This window comes from Eptatretus burgeri, chromosome 7 (genome assembly GCF_056783735.1).
Source record: "Eptatretus burgeri isolate ZD-2024b chromosome 7, Ebu_testis_v1, whole genome shotgun sequence".
Taxonomy (NCBI): Eukaryota; Metazoa; Chordata; class Myxini; order Myxiniformes; family Myxinidae; genus Eptatretus; species Eptatretus burgeri.
This window is the reverse complement of record NC_140967.1, coordinates 39,619,688-39,637,334: the sequence shown is the minus strand read 5'-3', so window position 1 is coordinate 39,637,334 and position 17,647 is coordinate 39,619,688. Positions and strand designations below refer to the sequence as shown.

Here is a 17,647-nt window from a genome sequence, read left to right as displayed (position 1 = left end):
CCAACGGGTTTCTTCGACTCAATCTGTGAACTTTCCAACCTGGATTTCTCCCAAAGGCAAAACCTCCTTTCAGAATTTGGTTATGACAAGCTTCGCTACCAATGTCGAGTCGTCTTCCTCTGCTCCAATTGGTTCATCTGATCATGTGCTTGTGAAGGTCAACATCTCTGGTCATTCTCAGAGAAAAGCCTCAATGCCAGCGAGCCTGGCAGTTCACTCGGGAAGATTGGCAGGGACTGCAAGTAGCCATCTCACTTCATGACTGGTCTCCTATATTGACTGCCTCTGATAATAAACTCAGCCTGGGAATTCTTCCACAGAAACCTGCTCTCTCTTATACACAGTTCCCATCTCATCTTCTGTTATCCTAACCTTCTTCCCACCAATGGTACACTGAATCCTGTTGAGGCAGTTGCCTTGAAACAACTTACCTTCTCTTCCTGTATGACAAATCCGACTGAAGGCAATCTCAGCTCATTCCACAAAGTCCGCAATAAGTGTATGTACACTCTCAGGAGAGCCAGAAAACAACATCTGTTCAACCTCAAGATTGAACTCATAATTAAATGGATTTAAGTTAATAGACAACTTATTAACTTTAAAACAATCACCGACTTTTAAGAAATTCTCATTAAAAAAAGAATCAAAATTTTTATCATGATACAGATTATTCATATCGGTATATAAAACAAAAAGCAATTCAGTGGATTTATGAATGTCGTCAACATACAAAACAAGCAGTCATAGACTGGTACTTACGAAATCGTCAACTTGACCTCTGACTTTGTCTAATAAAAGCGTCTCGAGAGAAGGTAGCGACGCAAACCAGAAGTTTCTATGACGATTCTGTACCAAACCATCAAAAATTGAATGTTTGACCTCACTGTGACCTTGACCTTTGACCGATTTTGACCAAAATCCAATCAGCGCGAGCCATCACCCTCCTGAATCACGTGGTGTAATTTGACATTGGTAGCTTCTTCCGTTCGAGTTATCGTGCCTACAAACAAACACGCAAACACACAAACAGAGGACGGAAGTCATCAATATACTGACGAAATCTTTAGATTTCGTAAGTAATAAACAAAATGGACCAAGCAAAGAACTTGGGAAACACCACAGGAAACTTGCTTAACTTCTGCCAGGCGATTTATAACTAGTTCTGCATACTGAAGACAATTGCAAAGATAGCTAGAAAACCTGTCATATGCAACACCCCCGATTCCAGAATCGTATAAATTGGATAACAATATATTGTTGCAAATTCGCGCCCACCGGCGTGTGAACGGCCACGTAACTCTAATCGCGGCAAGTCGCCCACCGCACGGACAATTCTGTCGTGACCCTCTCGGAACAACGCCGGGAGCTAGTCACGGGTAGGGGTTTAACCTCACCACGATCGTGCCAATTGCCCACCCGCGCAGGATAGGGTTTGCTCGCCAAATTCGATCTACCTAAGTACCTACGTGAATGGTCGACCGGGCGATCGTACCACGCCACAGGCCGACTCCGGACATGAACCGCTTAAGCGGTCCGTTCCGTGCTACAGTGATAACCGAGCGGTGTTATCGTCGGCCTTGACGGTTCCGTTAATTACCGGGATGTTGCACCCACTACGAACCCCTAACATGATGCAAGATGGAGGGTCAATAAAAAAGGAAAAGAGACGAAGCAGAGCGGGAACAGTTCAACAAGCAAGCATTTTATTCACACACACAGACAAGCATGTATATTCAGCCATACAGTCAAAAATGAACATATAACAGTTAAAACAGTCATGCAACAAAAGCAAATGCAGAGCTACAACAGACTATGACCGACACACGGCAACACTTACGCAGTTCTACTTCACAGACGGCGCCAACACACACATTTATACAAAAAGCAAAGGAAGGAAAAGAAAGAAAGAAGTCGCGACTTCCCTTTTATGGCTGGTGAGTCCCTCTCCCGCGACCGCAGCGTGGTCGCGCCTGGCCCCGACCTCTCTCGTGGCCGGCGAACCCTCTCCGGCACTCCCCGTCCGGACGCGCAGGTCCACCTCACAACGGGCGCTGCCGCGTCTCCCGTCCGTGCCTTCGTGACAGGGCCGCTCGCCAAGCCGCGGGCGCAGGACCTCTTCCCGAAGACCAACTCTCGACAAACACCAACCGAAGACCAACCAGACCACCAGCCAAGACGAAAAGGAAGAGGCGGAAGAGGAAGAGGCGCAAGAGCGCCCCGCCCGTGTCCGTCTCTAATAGAGCAGGGCTCCGCCCTTCGCCCCGCCCCATTCTCGGCTCCACCTTCCTTCGAGAGGGTTCCCAAAAAGGGCGTTCCCTCACACTCTCTCTCCACCCCACCCCGTGCGGGGGACGGGGGAGTCAGTTTTTGATTCTGGGCCAGAGAATTATTCCCCCAAAATGAGACACCTCCTTCACATGACCTCTGACCTTTGATCTGCATCGCCCCTCCTCCACTCCAAAGCGCGGGGAAGTCAAACGGGAGAAACAGGCAGGGAAACCTGCGCATCCTCGCAGTTCCCTCCTGGGCGCCTTTGTTTGCGTTCGGAAGCGGACATAGTGGCGAAGATGTGGTAGCGTAGATGGTGGAGGTGGCATGGTTGGCGCTGTGATGGGGATGGCGTGGTTGTTGAGATGCTGTTTGTTTGAAATAAAAGATAAAAAAGAAAAACGACTAACTCAAAGCGTCGCAGCCCGGATGGATCACAAAAATTCCCTCTATACAACGGGTTTGGGCTAACTACACATGTACTTATGGAGATATCTCACCTGAGGGCCCTTTATGGTGTAATGTGAATTTCCACAGCCGTAACAATATATTTTAAAGATTAATAGTGTCAAAGGCTTTAACTAAATCAACAAAAACACTTATGGCATGAGAATGATTTTCAAATTCATCAATTATTCTATTAGTAAGATCAATCAATGTCAAAGACATTGATTAACCTTTATGGAATCAATACTGAGACAAGGAAAGAATATTGTGTTTGTCAATTAATTTGAATAACCATTTATAAGCAAGTCACTCCAGTGTTTTAGAAAATATTGGGAGAACTGACATGAGCCTGTAATTTGTCAGTTTACTTTTGTACCCACTTCAAAAATAAATAAATAAATAAATGAATAAAAACTTTAGCAACTTTAAAATTTATTTGGGAAAATACCTTTGTTTAAAGATAAATTGAAGACATGACATAATGGCTTACGAATGTGCACAATAACCGTTTTAATTACTTTTGGATAAACTCATTCAAACCAGGAGCCTTATTATTTTTAGATGAACAAACAATATCAGACATCCAATTCAGTTGTGGGGTTAAAAGATAGAGAATTCAAGTTTGTTCAAAGATAATTTGTTCAGATAACAGTGAAAAATAAACTCGACTTGGTGGAATTGAGGTATCGAGCGAAGGATCAATTTCTTTTTTTTTTAAATAAACAAACAAAAATTAAAATAAAAACTCATTAAAAGCACCAGAAGTTTTGTCAGTGTTTGTTGTTTCTCCGTTGAAATTCATTATGATAATCAAATATTCATGCTTAATTTTATCAATCACCGAATTGATTATAGACCACGTACCTTGACTTTAATATTTCAATGACACTGGGAGAACCTCTAAATGATTTTGTTTCCCTTGCCTAATCAACAATTTTTAGTCCATTTCTAAACAGATTCATTAATTGAAGGGTTATGGAAGTTTTTTTTTTTTTTTTTTTTTTTTTTTTACAGGGGGTCATGAATATTTGTCATTTTGCATATCCATTGTCAATTTATTCGGGAAACAAACATTGCTATCCATCAAATAGTTTCACACTTAAGTCATTTTCCGACTGAGGCAGAGGAGATCGACATAACCTCCACAGAGTGCAAGAACGGTCTCTAACTGGCTGAAAAAATTAGCCAATATCACTCGCTATCCTGGTTTGTCACCGCCAAATGTTCAAACTACTGTCAGACCCCCACTATTCGTGGGGGATACGTTCCTGGAAAATGTCACCAATGTCGAATCCAGGAATGTTGGGGTGTTGTTTCAATAGAAAAAGGGGGATATGTTTCCCGGCGATTCATGATTCTTCAGGGAAAAATAATAAAGCTTGTGAAATCTGCAAAAAATATTTTTAAAAACATTAAAAATTTTAAAAACGTGAATACGCAAAGCACAGGGCTGTGAACATAGAAGCATTTTATCAACTGCAAATACGTGGGGTCCACGAATAGCAGGGTCTGACAGTATTTTAAAGAATGCAGATGAGGGCTGTGCAGATGGCATGGAGCGACACGCATTCGGGTAATGCGGCCCATGCGGGAGCTCTTCGTGAGGTCCCAAGGTCCCGTGTGGACACCACAGAATTGTCTGGTTTCGCGGCATGAGCGCATATGCTGGCACAAAGGCTGGAGCCTGGATCAGTGGGGGAAACCATGTGGCTAAATTGGAAGGATAATTTAGAGGGCGAAGGACTGATGAAGGCAATTTCACAGACAATTGGAGGTTATTTTCAAGGTGAGACTGCTAAATTATCATTATAAAATAGTTAAAAGTTATGGTAAGTAAGATCAAAAAAGTGTTCGAGTTTTCAAATTTGTTTCCTTTATTGTATTTTTATGCCTCTGGTGACGAAGTCACGGGTGACATTACGTTTTCGGGTTGTCTGTCCGTCCATCCGTATGTTCATACAAATATTCTCCGTTTTCTCTGCAACCGCTTATCCAATTGACATGAAATTTTCACCATAGGTGACTACTTAAGGAGAATGTTTTTATGATAATTATGTCATATGTCACATGGTGTGGCAGCCATGTTGGAAAAAAGGAAAAATTTTGGACCTCTGTATCTTAGAAACCACTTCATGGAACAAATTGAAACTTGGCACATGTCAAGTACTCTCTATGGGAAACAAGTGTGATTTTGACACCACAGGTGGCTTCCTTATGACATAATTGCAGATATCAAATGCTTTATCCAATCAGTATGAAATTTTTGAGGGTCATCCAAGGCTAAATTGTATGGGGGGGGGGGGGGATTGATGTCATCGGTCACATGGTTTGGCAGCCTTTATTTTTACATAACCTTCAAAAATCTTCTCCTAAACAGCTGAACAAATCGAGGCAAAAACTTTACAGGTATGATTGCCTATCCATGAGGAACAAAAAGTTCTCCACCTATGACATTGTAGGTCACATGGTTTTACAGCCATATGGGATTGAAAGATAATCATAAAAAACATATTTCTCTTGAACCACTTTATCAATCAATGTGAAATGTTACAATTATGATCTAATAGTCATGAGGAATGTATGTTTTAAAATATAAATTTTAAATTGTTTTTAAAACCTGATCGGTCTGGCATATATATGTTTTAAATTATATGTTTTTAATTTAAACCTGATCAGACACATGGTCTGGCAGCCAGAATGATTTAACATTTTGAATCTGGGTTCAGAGATTTAAATAAAACTTGGTACAAGTATGTATAATGATGTAATAATGTGGGAAGAAGCATATCTGGTGATGTCATGAGGTGAAAAAGTGTCCTTCAATTTTAAAATGTTTAGATTACTTGTAACAATAGCATCTCTAGTTATGCGATTCATATTTATCTCCACCACTGAAGGTGAAGGTAGTTATGTGTTCACCCCTTTCTGTCTGTTTGTTTGTGTACAGGATATGTCAAAAAGTTATGGACGGATCCGGATGAAATTTTGTGGATAGATTCGGTGTATGACAAGAACGAAGTGATTTGATTTTGGTGAAGATCCGGATCAGGATCCGACTACGAGAATTTTTTAAGTGATTCTTTACCATTGAGAGATAGGGCCAAAAACGATATATAGCACGATATCTCAAAAAGTTGTGGACGGATTCAGGTGAAACTTCGTGGACAGGTTGGGTGTGTCATAAGGACAAATTGATTCGATTTTGGTGAAGATCCAAATGCGGATCCGGATACGAGATTTATTTAATTTTTGAAGTGATTCTTCACCATTGAGAGATAGTGCCAAAAACTATACAGTACTGTATAGCATGATATTTCAAAAATGTTTTGGGCCCAATATGTTCTCGTGGATCAGTCATTACATGACAGAGTTATGCACTCAACCGAGTGCCCTTCTAGTTTCCAAATGAATTGGTCATTAAGGAGACGAGATTGGGCTTATAAGTGTACTCGTCTTACTTTCAAAATCCAAGCATGGTGCCTTGCATTTGTACATTGCTACAAGTGACCTCAGAACCACTGAACATTGATTGTAACAAGTTTGTTTACCATGAATATGAAGTTTTGTTTTAAAAAAAATAAATAAAAAAAGTGGTTAACTTGTGTTGTCTCTGCTTTTTTTGTTTGTTAAGGGCATAAACAACACAAGTTCATCTTTATGTCATAACACACCTTTGTAACACGTTTGGTAAAACAAAATCCCTTCAGGGGTTAACAAGTTATCGTGGTAACAAAGGCATCATGGACGGACAACCTGAAAGCAATGCCTTCAGTGTGTCTCTACTGTCAATAAAAAAAATTTAGATCCTCGTGAAAGATCTCTTAGTCTTACTCACGCTGTTGTTCTTCACCTTCTTCTTGTGGACTATTTTGTTTCACAGCCAACAGTTTTCATAGAAACTTCCTGAAACTTGGCATACATATGTAAAAATACCCTGCGCAGACAGTACCTATCTCCAATTTTGAAAATTCCTCCGAGAAAAAAAAGTTATGACGTCAAAATATCTCCGCTAATGGACATCGCCTAAAAAATTATCTCCGAAACTAGGCAGGCTTTTTGAATTATGTTTGCGGGAATCGAACAGGGCATTAGCAGAGATGAATTACCACACATATGATACATCACTATGATGTCATATCAATTTTTATGAGGTCATTCCAATTTTTTGACATTTCTTGTTTCACAACCCAGAGTTTTCATCGGATCTTCGTGAAACTAGCCATGTATATGCAGAAAGCCCACGCGCAGGCAGTAACCATCGCTGATTTTGGAAATTCTTCCGAGAAAAAAAGTTGACGTCATAATATCGCCGCTAATGGAAATCGCCTCCACCATTATCTCCGAAACTAGGCAAGATGTTTGAATTGTGTTTGCAGGAATCAAGCCGGGCATTAGCAAAGATAATTTATCGCAAACCTGATACATCACAATGACATCATATTCGTTTTAATGATGTCATCATTAAGAGGACGAGGATCTTAGCTAATTTGAGCTTGTTTATATGATTATCGGTGGTTTTTGGAATAAAGAGCTAACAAGTGAAATTTATATGATTTGGATGCATAGCTTTCATTATGACAGTCATAAAGGAGGTAAATACAAAGTTAAGGTTTCAAAATACTTTTTTTAAGCAATAGGAATAACATCAGCTACCTCCAACCCAAATAATATTTGACATACACAGAGCCATTTTGGACTATTATCATGGTCATTTTGAATTGGTGTTCCAAATAGTTATACTGCTGCAATGAAGCTCACAGCTTTCAGTGGAATATATTCCACCAACATATACCCACGTTCTCTGGCTGGCAGGAAAAGGAAGTCAGAAACAAATGAATCTTCACCCTTTCATTCCTCTTTTTCACCTACCTTTGGAAAAAACACTCTCTTCAATCCCACTCTTAAGACCCAGTCACACCTTGACGTTTTAGCCAACATATGCCGATTTTTGAATTTTTTTTCTAAAACGCTGGCACACGTTGAATACGCAATGGGTAAGTTTTGATAACATTGAGAGCACGCTGACAAACACTGCCATATGTCGTTGTACGCTGGCTTTAAACGTTGTACTTTTCGGTTGTCCTCAAATTTTTGCATGCTTGAAATTTCACGACGTATGCCGGCGTATGACTCGCATGTTCCGCTACGCTGGCCACAAGTTGTATGCACGGTCTGCGATCGTTGACAGACGTCAACACATGCTACTTGTAAGTTAATCATAAGTTGAGACACACCGAGGTAATGTTTAGCGTACCCAAAACTTATTTCTAACCTATGATTAACGTGTTGTTGGCACGTTAGCGATCGTTGCCACACGTCGACAGACGTTACTTTTAAGTTACTCATAGGGTGAAAGACGTCGGTATAATGGATCGTCCTTGCGTCAGCGTCCACGGCCACGGCCAGGACACTTATTTGCAGCATTCTTCAAACTTTTCTTCGGCATGACGAGGATGTTCACACTTCGATGTCGAGCTTGGCTATGATTCCAATTGTCCATCGGCAGCGTCTATTTAAAATAGTCGAGTTTGAGCGTTTTAACACGTTCAGAAGAAACGCTTCAAATTTCCAAACCCCAGCGTCAAAAAACAAAGGCGAGTGACAGCAATTTAAATCGTTCATTGTAAACAATGAAAATAGTTGAGGGGTACCGTTTAAAAGTCGTTGAGTGTAAAAAAAAATCCAATTGTTGAGCGCAAGCGTCTACTTTCAATAGTGGAGATGCAGCCATTTAAATCGTTGAGTCAGGTCAGGTATGGGAGCATGTGCCAGAACAGCGCGTCGCTGCGTCCACTTTCCGCCAGTACTCCAGGGGCCTCCGTCTGGCCATCCCCCAGGCAGATGCCAGGCCCATCCCCATCTCCTTGAGATGATGGTCAACCTGCTGCAACCATGAGGCATGTGGTCGGCCTCCCTCGCATGAGACTCCCTCGCTGAGAGAATCTGGTGAGCAGGATCAGCGTCAGGAAAACGAGCCACATGTCCATACAGCCGCAACTGACGCTCACGGACTATGCAGGTAACAAATCTCATCCGAGTCTCTCTCAGCAACCGCTCGTTGGACACAAAATCCGACCAGCAATAGCCAAGGATTCTCCGAAGAGACCTGGTACCAAAGGAATTAAGTCTCCGTCTCAGATCCTTGGTCAGAGTCCAAGTCTCGCACCCATAGAGCAAGACTGTAAGTACCAAGGACCTGAAGACTCGGACTTTCGTCCTTCCGCACAGGTACCCGGCAGCGCCACACCCCATGATCCAGTGAATCCATGACTCCCCAGGCCCGACCCAGACGTCTATTGACCTCTGACTCGCAGCCAGCAGAGACATGAATATCACTGCCAAGGTAAGTGAATCTCTCCACGACCTCAACATCCTCACCACAAACAGACACAGACAGGACAGCAGCATCCAAGATGTCACCGAAAGCCTGGATCTTAGTTTTGACCCAAGAAACCCGTAATCCCAACGGCTCCGACTCCTCATTCAGCACCTCGAGGGCCCCCAAGAGGATGTCTAAAGTCTCCGCAAAGATGACTGCATCATCTGCAAAATCAAGGTCCGAGATCTTGAGATTGCCAAACGATGCACCGCAACTTGATCTCTCAGACATCCTCCCTAAAATCCAGTCCATACAAGTGCTGAAAAGTGTGGGGGCAAGTACACATCCCTGACGAACTCCAGTAACAACTGGAAATAAGTCAGAGATGGTACCACCACACTTCACAGCACTCTCAGTACCAGAGTAGAGTTCAGACATCAGATCGATCAGTTTTGGTGGCACCCCACGAAGACCAAGAATCCTCCAGAGGACATCCCGATTCACGGAATCGAATGCTTTACAGAGATCAACATAGGCTGCAAGCAGCCCCTGCCGAAACTCTCGTCTGCATTCGGTGAGGACACGAAGTGCAAGGATACGGTCAATCGTTGACCTCTTTGGTGTAAAGCCCGACTGCTCTGGACGCTGGTGCTCAAGCAGATGGTGGCGAACCCTATCAAGAATTATCCGAGCAAAGACCTTGCCCGGCACTGAGAGCAGCGGCACCCCTCGGTAGTTGTTGCAGTCTTGGGGATCACCCTTCCCTTTCCAGAGAGGGACAACAAGGCCCCTCTTCCAGTCAGTTGGGATGATGCCTGTGTTCCAGGCAGAGCACAAAACTGCATGCAACGACACGAGTGCAGCATTTCCACCAGCCTTGAGAAGTTCAGCATGAATGCCACAGATCCCTGGAGCTTTGCCCCGTTTTAACTGGTTCACCGCAGCCCGTGTTTCCACAAGGGAAGGTGGACCACAGTTGATTCGAGGGTCAGCAACAGGGACTGTAACACCCTTGACGTCCAACTCGACAGCTGGGGGATCAGCCGGGTACAACCGCTCAAAGTAACCGGCCCAGCGGGCCTTCACTTCAGACTCCTCTGTCAAGAGCCTACCACTCTCTGCTCGAACTGCAGTGCTCCGAGGGATGGGCTTGGATGAACGTAATGCGCGAATTCCCCTGTAAGCGGGACGAGAATCACCTGTCCACAGGTGATGCTCTACCCCCTCACAGATTCCTCGCACATAGCCCTCCTTGTCCGCCCTCAGTGCACGTACAGTTTTACGCCTCAGCTCCCTGAACAGCTCAGCTCTGCCATTCAGCCTGGCCCTGCGACTCTGGTCAATGGTATCCAGTGTCCCTTGAGAGACAAAATTCTTCTTTGCCCTGCGGTGAGCTCCAAGGCATCCACCGGCAACATCAAGGACGGTGGTCTTGAAGGCGCTCCACAACTCTTCAGGACCCCCCAAAGCACCCAGACCCCCCCCCCCCCGAGTGTCCACTCAGCCTGTTCGCAAACTCCTCAGCTACTCTCTCATCCCTGAGCTTGGCAACATCCAGCCTAGGCTGGGATGGTACCATTCTCCAGGATTTAAGGTGCAGCTTTAGAGTTGCTACAACAAGCCTGTGGTCAGTATTGAGGAACTGAGCACTCCGGTAGACCCTGCAGTTCTGGATCATCCTCCAACGACCGTCAATGAGGACATGGTCAATCTCCTTTGCCACACTGCCAGCGTTGGAATACCAAGTCCAGCGATGAGCTTGTGGGCGCTGAAACCATGAACCAGCCACCCTAAGTCCATGACTTCTTGCAAAGTCAAGGAACTTAGTGCTATTCTGGTTCATAGTTCCTGACCCATGGGGACCAACACACACCTCATAACCATCCCTATCAGTTCCAGTCGATGCATTGAAATCCCCCAAGACTAGAAGTGTATCTCGTCTGGGGCATTGATCAACCACAGACTCGAGTGTGGCGTAGAAGGCATCCTTCACGGCGAGATCACTCGCCTCAGTCGGAGCATAAACAGAGACCAGGGAAATGACACCTAAGGAGTGACGAATCCTTAATCTCATAATATGCTCGTTGACCGGTGTTACCTCAATTATCATTGGGGTCAGCTTATTGGACACAGCTACAGCAACTCCTTGGGTATGGTAACCATCAGAGCGACCAGACCAATAGTAGGTGTAACCACCCACCATTATCTCGCCGCAATCCGGTCTCCGAACCTCAGAGAGAGCTGCAATCCCGATGTCCAAACGCTTGAGCTCAGATGATAACAGAGACAGGTGATCATCCTCTCTTAGGGATAGGACATTCCAGGCACCCACCCGAAGGGACCGCCTCAGGTTAACCCAAGGAGACCGCCGTCTGGTGGACGACACCTCAGCACCACTCCGACACACTCTCCCGCAATCTGACCCAGGGATGTTACCCCGTGGTTTCCCTCCTATCATCAAAGATTGGGGGTCCCGAAGGCTTTGCCCCAATCCCATCATCCGGTGAGCTGCCCTGCGAAGGGAAGCTGCGCAGGAGGTACTCCCACGGAGTAGGTTTTCAGATTTTTTTGCGTTTTGCGGAATGAAGGGTTTTACGGTGGCCGGAGTGCAAATCCTGCCACCAACCTCCTAATAAGAAGTAACCCAACTGCAGGAGGACGTCCGCAGACACAGTTGGGCACTAGATATGGATGGCCGTTGGCTCACAAGGAGCTCCTCCGCCCTTTGACGGCAGCCTATGAATAGCAAAACCACGATCGTTGAGTGGCAGCCTATGAATAGCAAACCCCACGTCACCAGCAAAGATAAACTGCCGCACGATATGGATAAGTTAGGCTATCGTTGGGCATAGTTTGTGAACGCCGGCTACACGATAATTATTCGTTGGTATACCGTATCTATAAGTTATCGAAGCGCTCTATGCACATTATTAGTTCATTGTGCATTTGTCCAACCCGTTATGAATAGACCTAAATCGTAAAAACAAGCCATAGCTCATTGTTGAAAAAGCCCCACAAAAAATTAGCCGCGAAGAACTTCGAACGATGGTGCAAAGATGTCTCCTCCCCGTGGACACGCGGACGCAAGGAGGATCCATCATAACCCACACCCTCCCCCTCACACTCACCTACTACTGCCAACATGAACAAACTACTACTACTACTACTACTACTACTACTACTAATACTGATACTGCTGACATGGACGTCGACTCAAAAAGGACTCGAAAACACTGTTGGGTTCCCCTTTTATGAACACCATTTTTATATACCAATTCCCAAAATCGCTGGGAACACGTCTTTATATAGCAGTTATAAGTTAGAAACACGTTCATTTTTTTTTTTTTGTCGACCGGAAGACGTCATTGGAATACGTCTACATACGTCAATGTGTGTTGGGACTACGTAAAGAATTGGTTCAAAGCACGTCAAACATAAGTTAGAAATAAGTTTCGCGTAAAAAAGACATTACCGCGACGTGTTTCGACTTATGAGTAGCTTATAAGTAGCCTTTGTGGATGTGTGTAAGCGTCCGCATATCGTGTGTACAACTTATCCCCATCGCATGCGGAACGTGTGTCATACGCCAAGTAAGTCGTAAAATTTTGAACATGTTTAAAATTTCTTGACGTACTCTACTTACTACGACGTATGATAGCGTACTTTAGCGTTCTACTCATTTATACCAAACTTACTCATACCGTATTTGACGTGCCCCAACGTTTTAGACACATTTTTCTTAGGTCAGCATACGCTGGCAAGATCGCCAAGGTGTGACTGTGATGTTGACACTTCCAATTCTACGGCAGTTACGATTCGAATCGTTGTGCGTCAGCCTTTTAATAGGCTACGTCACGACATCGTCGGCGATGCGTGCAACGCGCTATGCCTAAGTTAGACTATCGTTGGGCATCGGTTGTGTAGGCCGACAACAGGTTCAGCATTCGTTGGTATAAGTTATCCATAACACAACGAAACGTTCTGTGTCCGTTACTAATGCGTTATACATAAGACCAAGTCGCTATGAATACGTCCGAATCTTAAAAAAAAAAACATCAAAAGTTCAACGTAAGCCAGCGTTTTACATAAATTTTAATACGTTGCCATCGCTGGCTAAAACATCAAGGTGTGACTGGGCATTTACCACAAGGGTCTTTAAAACTGATGTTCACAATCATCTCTTATCTTCCCCCATCCAAAACCACGATCTTTTCTACCCCCGTTAATCCACCCCAAACTCACCTTCAAATTCCTTGCTTTCCTTCCTGAAAGTCCGTTGTGTCCTTGTTTACCCGTGTATCCCACCCCATCCCTCTTCCTTCCACAGATCTCCTCTGGTGACTGTTCCCCACTGTTTTGTCCTTCCCTCTCCCACCCCTCATCTCACGTTCTGTGTGTTAGCTCTCATACGAGCCTCGACATTGTAATCAAAAAAATAAAAAATTAAACTTACTGTGTGTCTTTCTGAATGTATTATCAAAGCAAAAATATGACCACGAGTTTGGTGATTAAGAAATAGGAAAGTGCCTTTTGGGGTTTCCATTCAAGAAATCACAAGTATTCAGTATGAAGAGCAAGAAACTTCCAAATTACAATGTAAACGTGGACATTTGTCATGCTTCCCTCTTCTCATTTCACCTTTCCTCACACATATCTTCCTTCCCCATTTCAAGAAGCAACTAATGCTCATGACATTCTGAAGGTGAAACAACCAATATACCATGCAAGAAAAGTTACACCTTCAAACCCACTTGGATGCATCCATGGAATGACAACATCCACACAATATGTCAGTGAACAGTTTAATTTCTTCATACTCTGAAGCATCCTTCATACTACGTTCCCACATGATCATCTACTTTTGACCTTTTAATATTAAATTTTATCCCAGAGGCATGAGAGCATTTCAATGGAAAATTAAAATAATAAAAAAAAAGAGGATGAGATTACGATGACAATGCTGTAAAAGAGGACATTTTTTCATGGGAGAACTGACCCCTAGTTTGGGAGAAAAAAAAATAGAGAATGGGACACTTACAAGTGCAGCATTAACTAGAAGGGCACTTGGAAGAAAGCATACCTCCACCACGAGAACATATCGGGCCAAATACATTTTTGAAATATCATGCTATGCAGTACCATATCGTTTTTGCACTCTCTCAATTGTGAAGAATCACTTAAAAAAATTTAATAATTCTCGTATCCAGATCCGGATTCAGATCTTCACCAAAATCGAATAAATTCGTCCTTTCGACACACCCAACCTGTCCACCAGGTTTCATGCAAATCCGTCCACAACTTTTTGAGACATTGTACTAGGTATATATAGTTTTTGGCCCAATCTCTCAAAGGTGAAGAATCACTTAAAAAATAGTAGTCTGATCCGGATCCGCATCCGATCTTCACCAAAATCTAATCATTTCGTCCTTGTCACACACCCAAGCTGTCCACAAAATTTCACCTGGATCCGTCCACAACTTTTTGAGATATGTTGTACACAAACAGACAGAAAGGAGTGAAAACATAACCTCCTTCACCTTTGGTCATGGAGGCAACAATGAGTTGGGGGGAGGGGGGCGGGGGGGGATAGGGAATGGGAGGACACCTTGGTGAGAATGGTTCCAGATACGGCCCAAATTATTTATTTCAGATACGCATAGGGGTCCACCCCTGCCTGACCCACAGATAAACATGATGCTTCGTCCTCCTTGGCCTCGAGATACACATCGCTGAGAAAGATATCAAGCCCGCAACCCAAAAGGGGTGGATCGCAGAAGGGGTCCAAGCAGTTCGGAAAGAAAGTTGATTTAGGGGCTGCGGCATAGCTCCAGAAGGGCAGGGCAATTATTAAAAGGGGCTGAGAGAATTCTAAGAGGGGTGGGTTGGAGTGCCCCTGTGATTCATTCGAGCAAGTCTTGCAGACAAGATTTCAAAATAAAAATAAAAACCAGAAACAAACAATTTTTCACGTGTGTTTGTTTGTTTAACATGGGAAACACAACTTTTCAGGCAATTTGGTGACTCGGTCAACCTGAATGTCAAAATTGCAAGGTAAAAAAATAACTGTGTATGCAGTATAATTTTGCAATTAAATGTGTATATAAAAAAAAAGGTTGCAAGCTCGTTCACTCCAGACACTTCTGGTTGATAAGCAACCTACATTTATTAGTTTACTCCCATTTCAAAAGCCTTGTACCTTTCACTGTATTTTTTTTTCATGTTTCATACATTCAACATCTGTCTGTTGGTCAGTCTAAGACTCTACAAAGTGAGCCAAGGTGGTGTGAAACCATATTTTGAATGAAGTATAAACATTTAGCATTAATGAAAAACCACATTTATCCACTTTATCTCAAAATGCAAATATAAACTATAGTGTACATTAACCAAAACCAATCAGAATGAATTAAGTTTTGTTGACCATTACGAGCAAAGTACCCCCACTTTTATGTACAGTATGTGGTTTTCGGATGGAGAGTTGCCGTAAAATACCAGCCATAGATGATGCCATACGATACACATTTACAAATTTTTAACTGCTGAAAAGCTTCCAATGCCCTTTCCGAATACAACCACCAGTTTTGAACTCATTCCATCCAGCACAGAAAAAACAGACACTGAATATCATTCATATTTTCAACCTTCTGTTGCTGTAACATTAAGATACCAGCATACTAAAGGTAAAATTTATCAAAATGTTGTGCTAAAAACAGGAAATGCAGAGCTCTTTTGACAGGATTTTTTTTCTATAGGTGGTGTGTGCAGGGGATAAAAGACATTGCAAATGAGATTGGCAAATCGTATGGCATGTAAATGTCATCATTGCTTCAAAGTATGTTAGAAAAATACAGCTAAAATGAAAAGATACCAATTGCATTACAACTTGAACTAGAGGGGGAACACTCAGTAGAGTGCAAAACCTCCGCCGCCAATACTGCTAGGTCACTCAAGTGAACCTGATATCCTATTCATTCAATTTGACGTCAACAGTGCTCACAGAGTTATAGTTTGCAACTTTCCCTTTTACATACTCAATTCATTCGTCATAACTAGATTCCTTGAGACAGAAATCGATTTCACGTGGGTGTATCCACCTGAAGTTCCAAAATCAGCCACAATTATAATTTTGGCATTTTTTTTGTTGGAAATCACTTATAACATGTAGAAATGCAAAAAAAATAATAATAATAATAATAATAAATCGAAATTTTGTTGAAAAAAATTTGCAATTTTTTTTTCTCTAACAATTTTTTTTGGGGGGGAGGGGGGTGGTTGGAAATCACTTAAAACATGTAGAAATGCAAAAAAAAAAAATCAAATATTTTTTCAAATTGGCCGCCATAGCGGCCATATTGGATTTTGGACCAAGTCCAAAATCTAATGGAATGATCCTTGGACCAGACCTCACCCCCCCACCAAGTTTCGTCGAAATCCATCCAGGAGTTTTTCCGTAATACTGTTCACAAACAAACAAACAAACAGAAAGGGGTGAAAACAGTAACCTCCATTCCTCTTCGATGGCGGAGGTTAACGAGAAAGCATTTCAAAATGCAAAACCCATCCACTTCCACTTTGTACACAAACAAAACTTGTATTGACAAAAGCAACAGCTTAAAAAATAAAAATTAAAAATGGATATTTTATCAATTATTATCATAATAAAGGTTTTTTGAAATTTTGATGACAAAAGTTCAAATGATAAAGAAGTTATGGCCTGGACAAACAGACACACCGAAGCGATTGCAAAACCCTATATCCCACTGCGTGAGAGATGGTCTAGTAAAAATTGCAGTCCAGTATCTGCAATAGAAAAACCAAAGCTAAAGCACCACTAAATACACGAAGCCATATTACAAATACTAGCCAAGAATAGATTTAACAAGCATGACATCAAAAGGTAAAGAGCCACACAGAGGAAATTCTTCAGTTCACAAGTTAATAAAAAGGAAGGAGAGAAAGAAGGCACACATTAGCATGCGATAGAAAATGCTTACCTGCCAGGGCCTTGATCCGAGAGCGCTCAAAGAGGCGAGCAGAGCTGTTCTCATTGTCCCACTCCTCCTCTTGTGCTTCCCAGCGATTGTTGACACTCTCATACTGCTGCTGGATCTCCATATTGTCGAAGTCAGTGACCACCGACATGGCCAGTCAGCAAATTGCCTGAGTGAGAGCCAAGTACAGCACAACGTGAGAAGTGCAAGACAAACTGAGATCATTAAGATAAAAATTTTACAGGAGGTACAATGAAACATTTATCAATGCAAGCAAGTGAAATATTTATCAACTATTGTCACCTGGACTTTGCACACCAGTAAAATCAAACATTCCTTTGGCTGCTTTTTAAACAGCTTGAGGATACATGATGAAGCAATGATAATACCCTATGAAATAAACTCAATACTCTCCCAAAAAGCCCACTCAGTTTCAGGCATAACATCATGTCAGATGACTAGTCATATACTGTGAAGATAAAAATCTAACTAGAACAAGCATTGCCATTGATCCAGTTTGAAAGACAGTCGTAAAGATAAATAGAGCACAGTACTGTCAGACCCCTCCATTCACGGGGGATACGCTCCTGGAAAATGCCGTGAATAGCGAATCCACAAATAG

At 42.8% G+C, this 17,647-nt stretch overlaps 1 protein-coding gene across 3 annotated transcripts in view; it reads right to left on the bottom strand.

The window, feature by feature from the left end:
* The window catches only part of SPTBN1 (spectrin beta, non-erythrocytic 1), a 300,241-nt gene that overhangs the window by 180,853 nt on the left and 101,741 nt on the right, over positions 1-17,647 (bottom strand). For all 3 annotated transcript variants that reach the window (XM_085888100.1, XM_085888098.1, XM_085888099.1), the window contains one exon: positions 17,029-17,194. In XM_085888100.1, coding sequence (XP_085744226.1) covers positions 17,029-17,176 — 148 coding nt within the window. In that variant the 5' untranslated portion in view covers positions 17,177-17,194. The remainder of the gene's footprint in view (positions 1-17,028; positions 17,195-17,647) is intronic.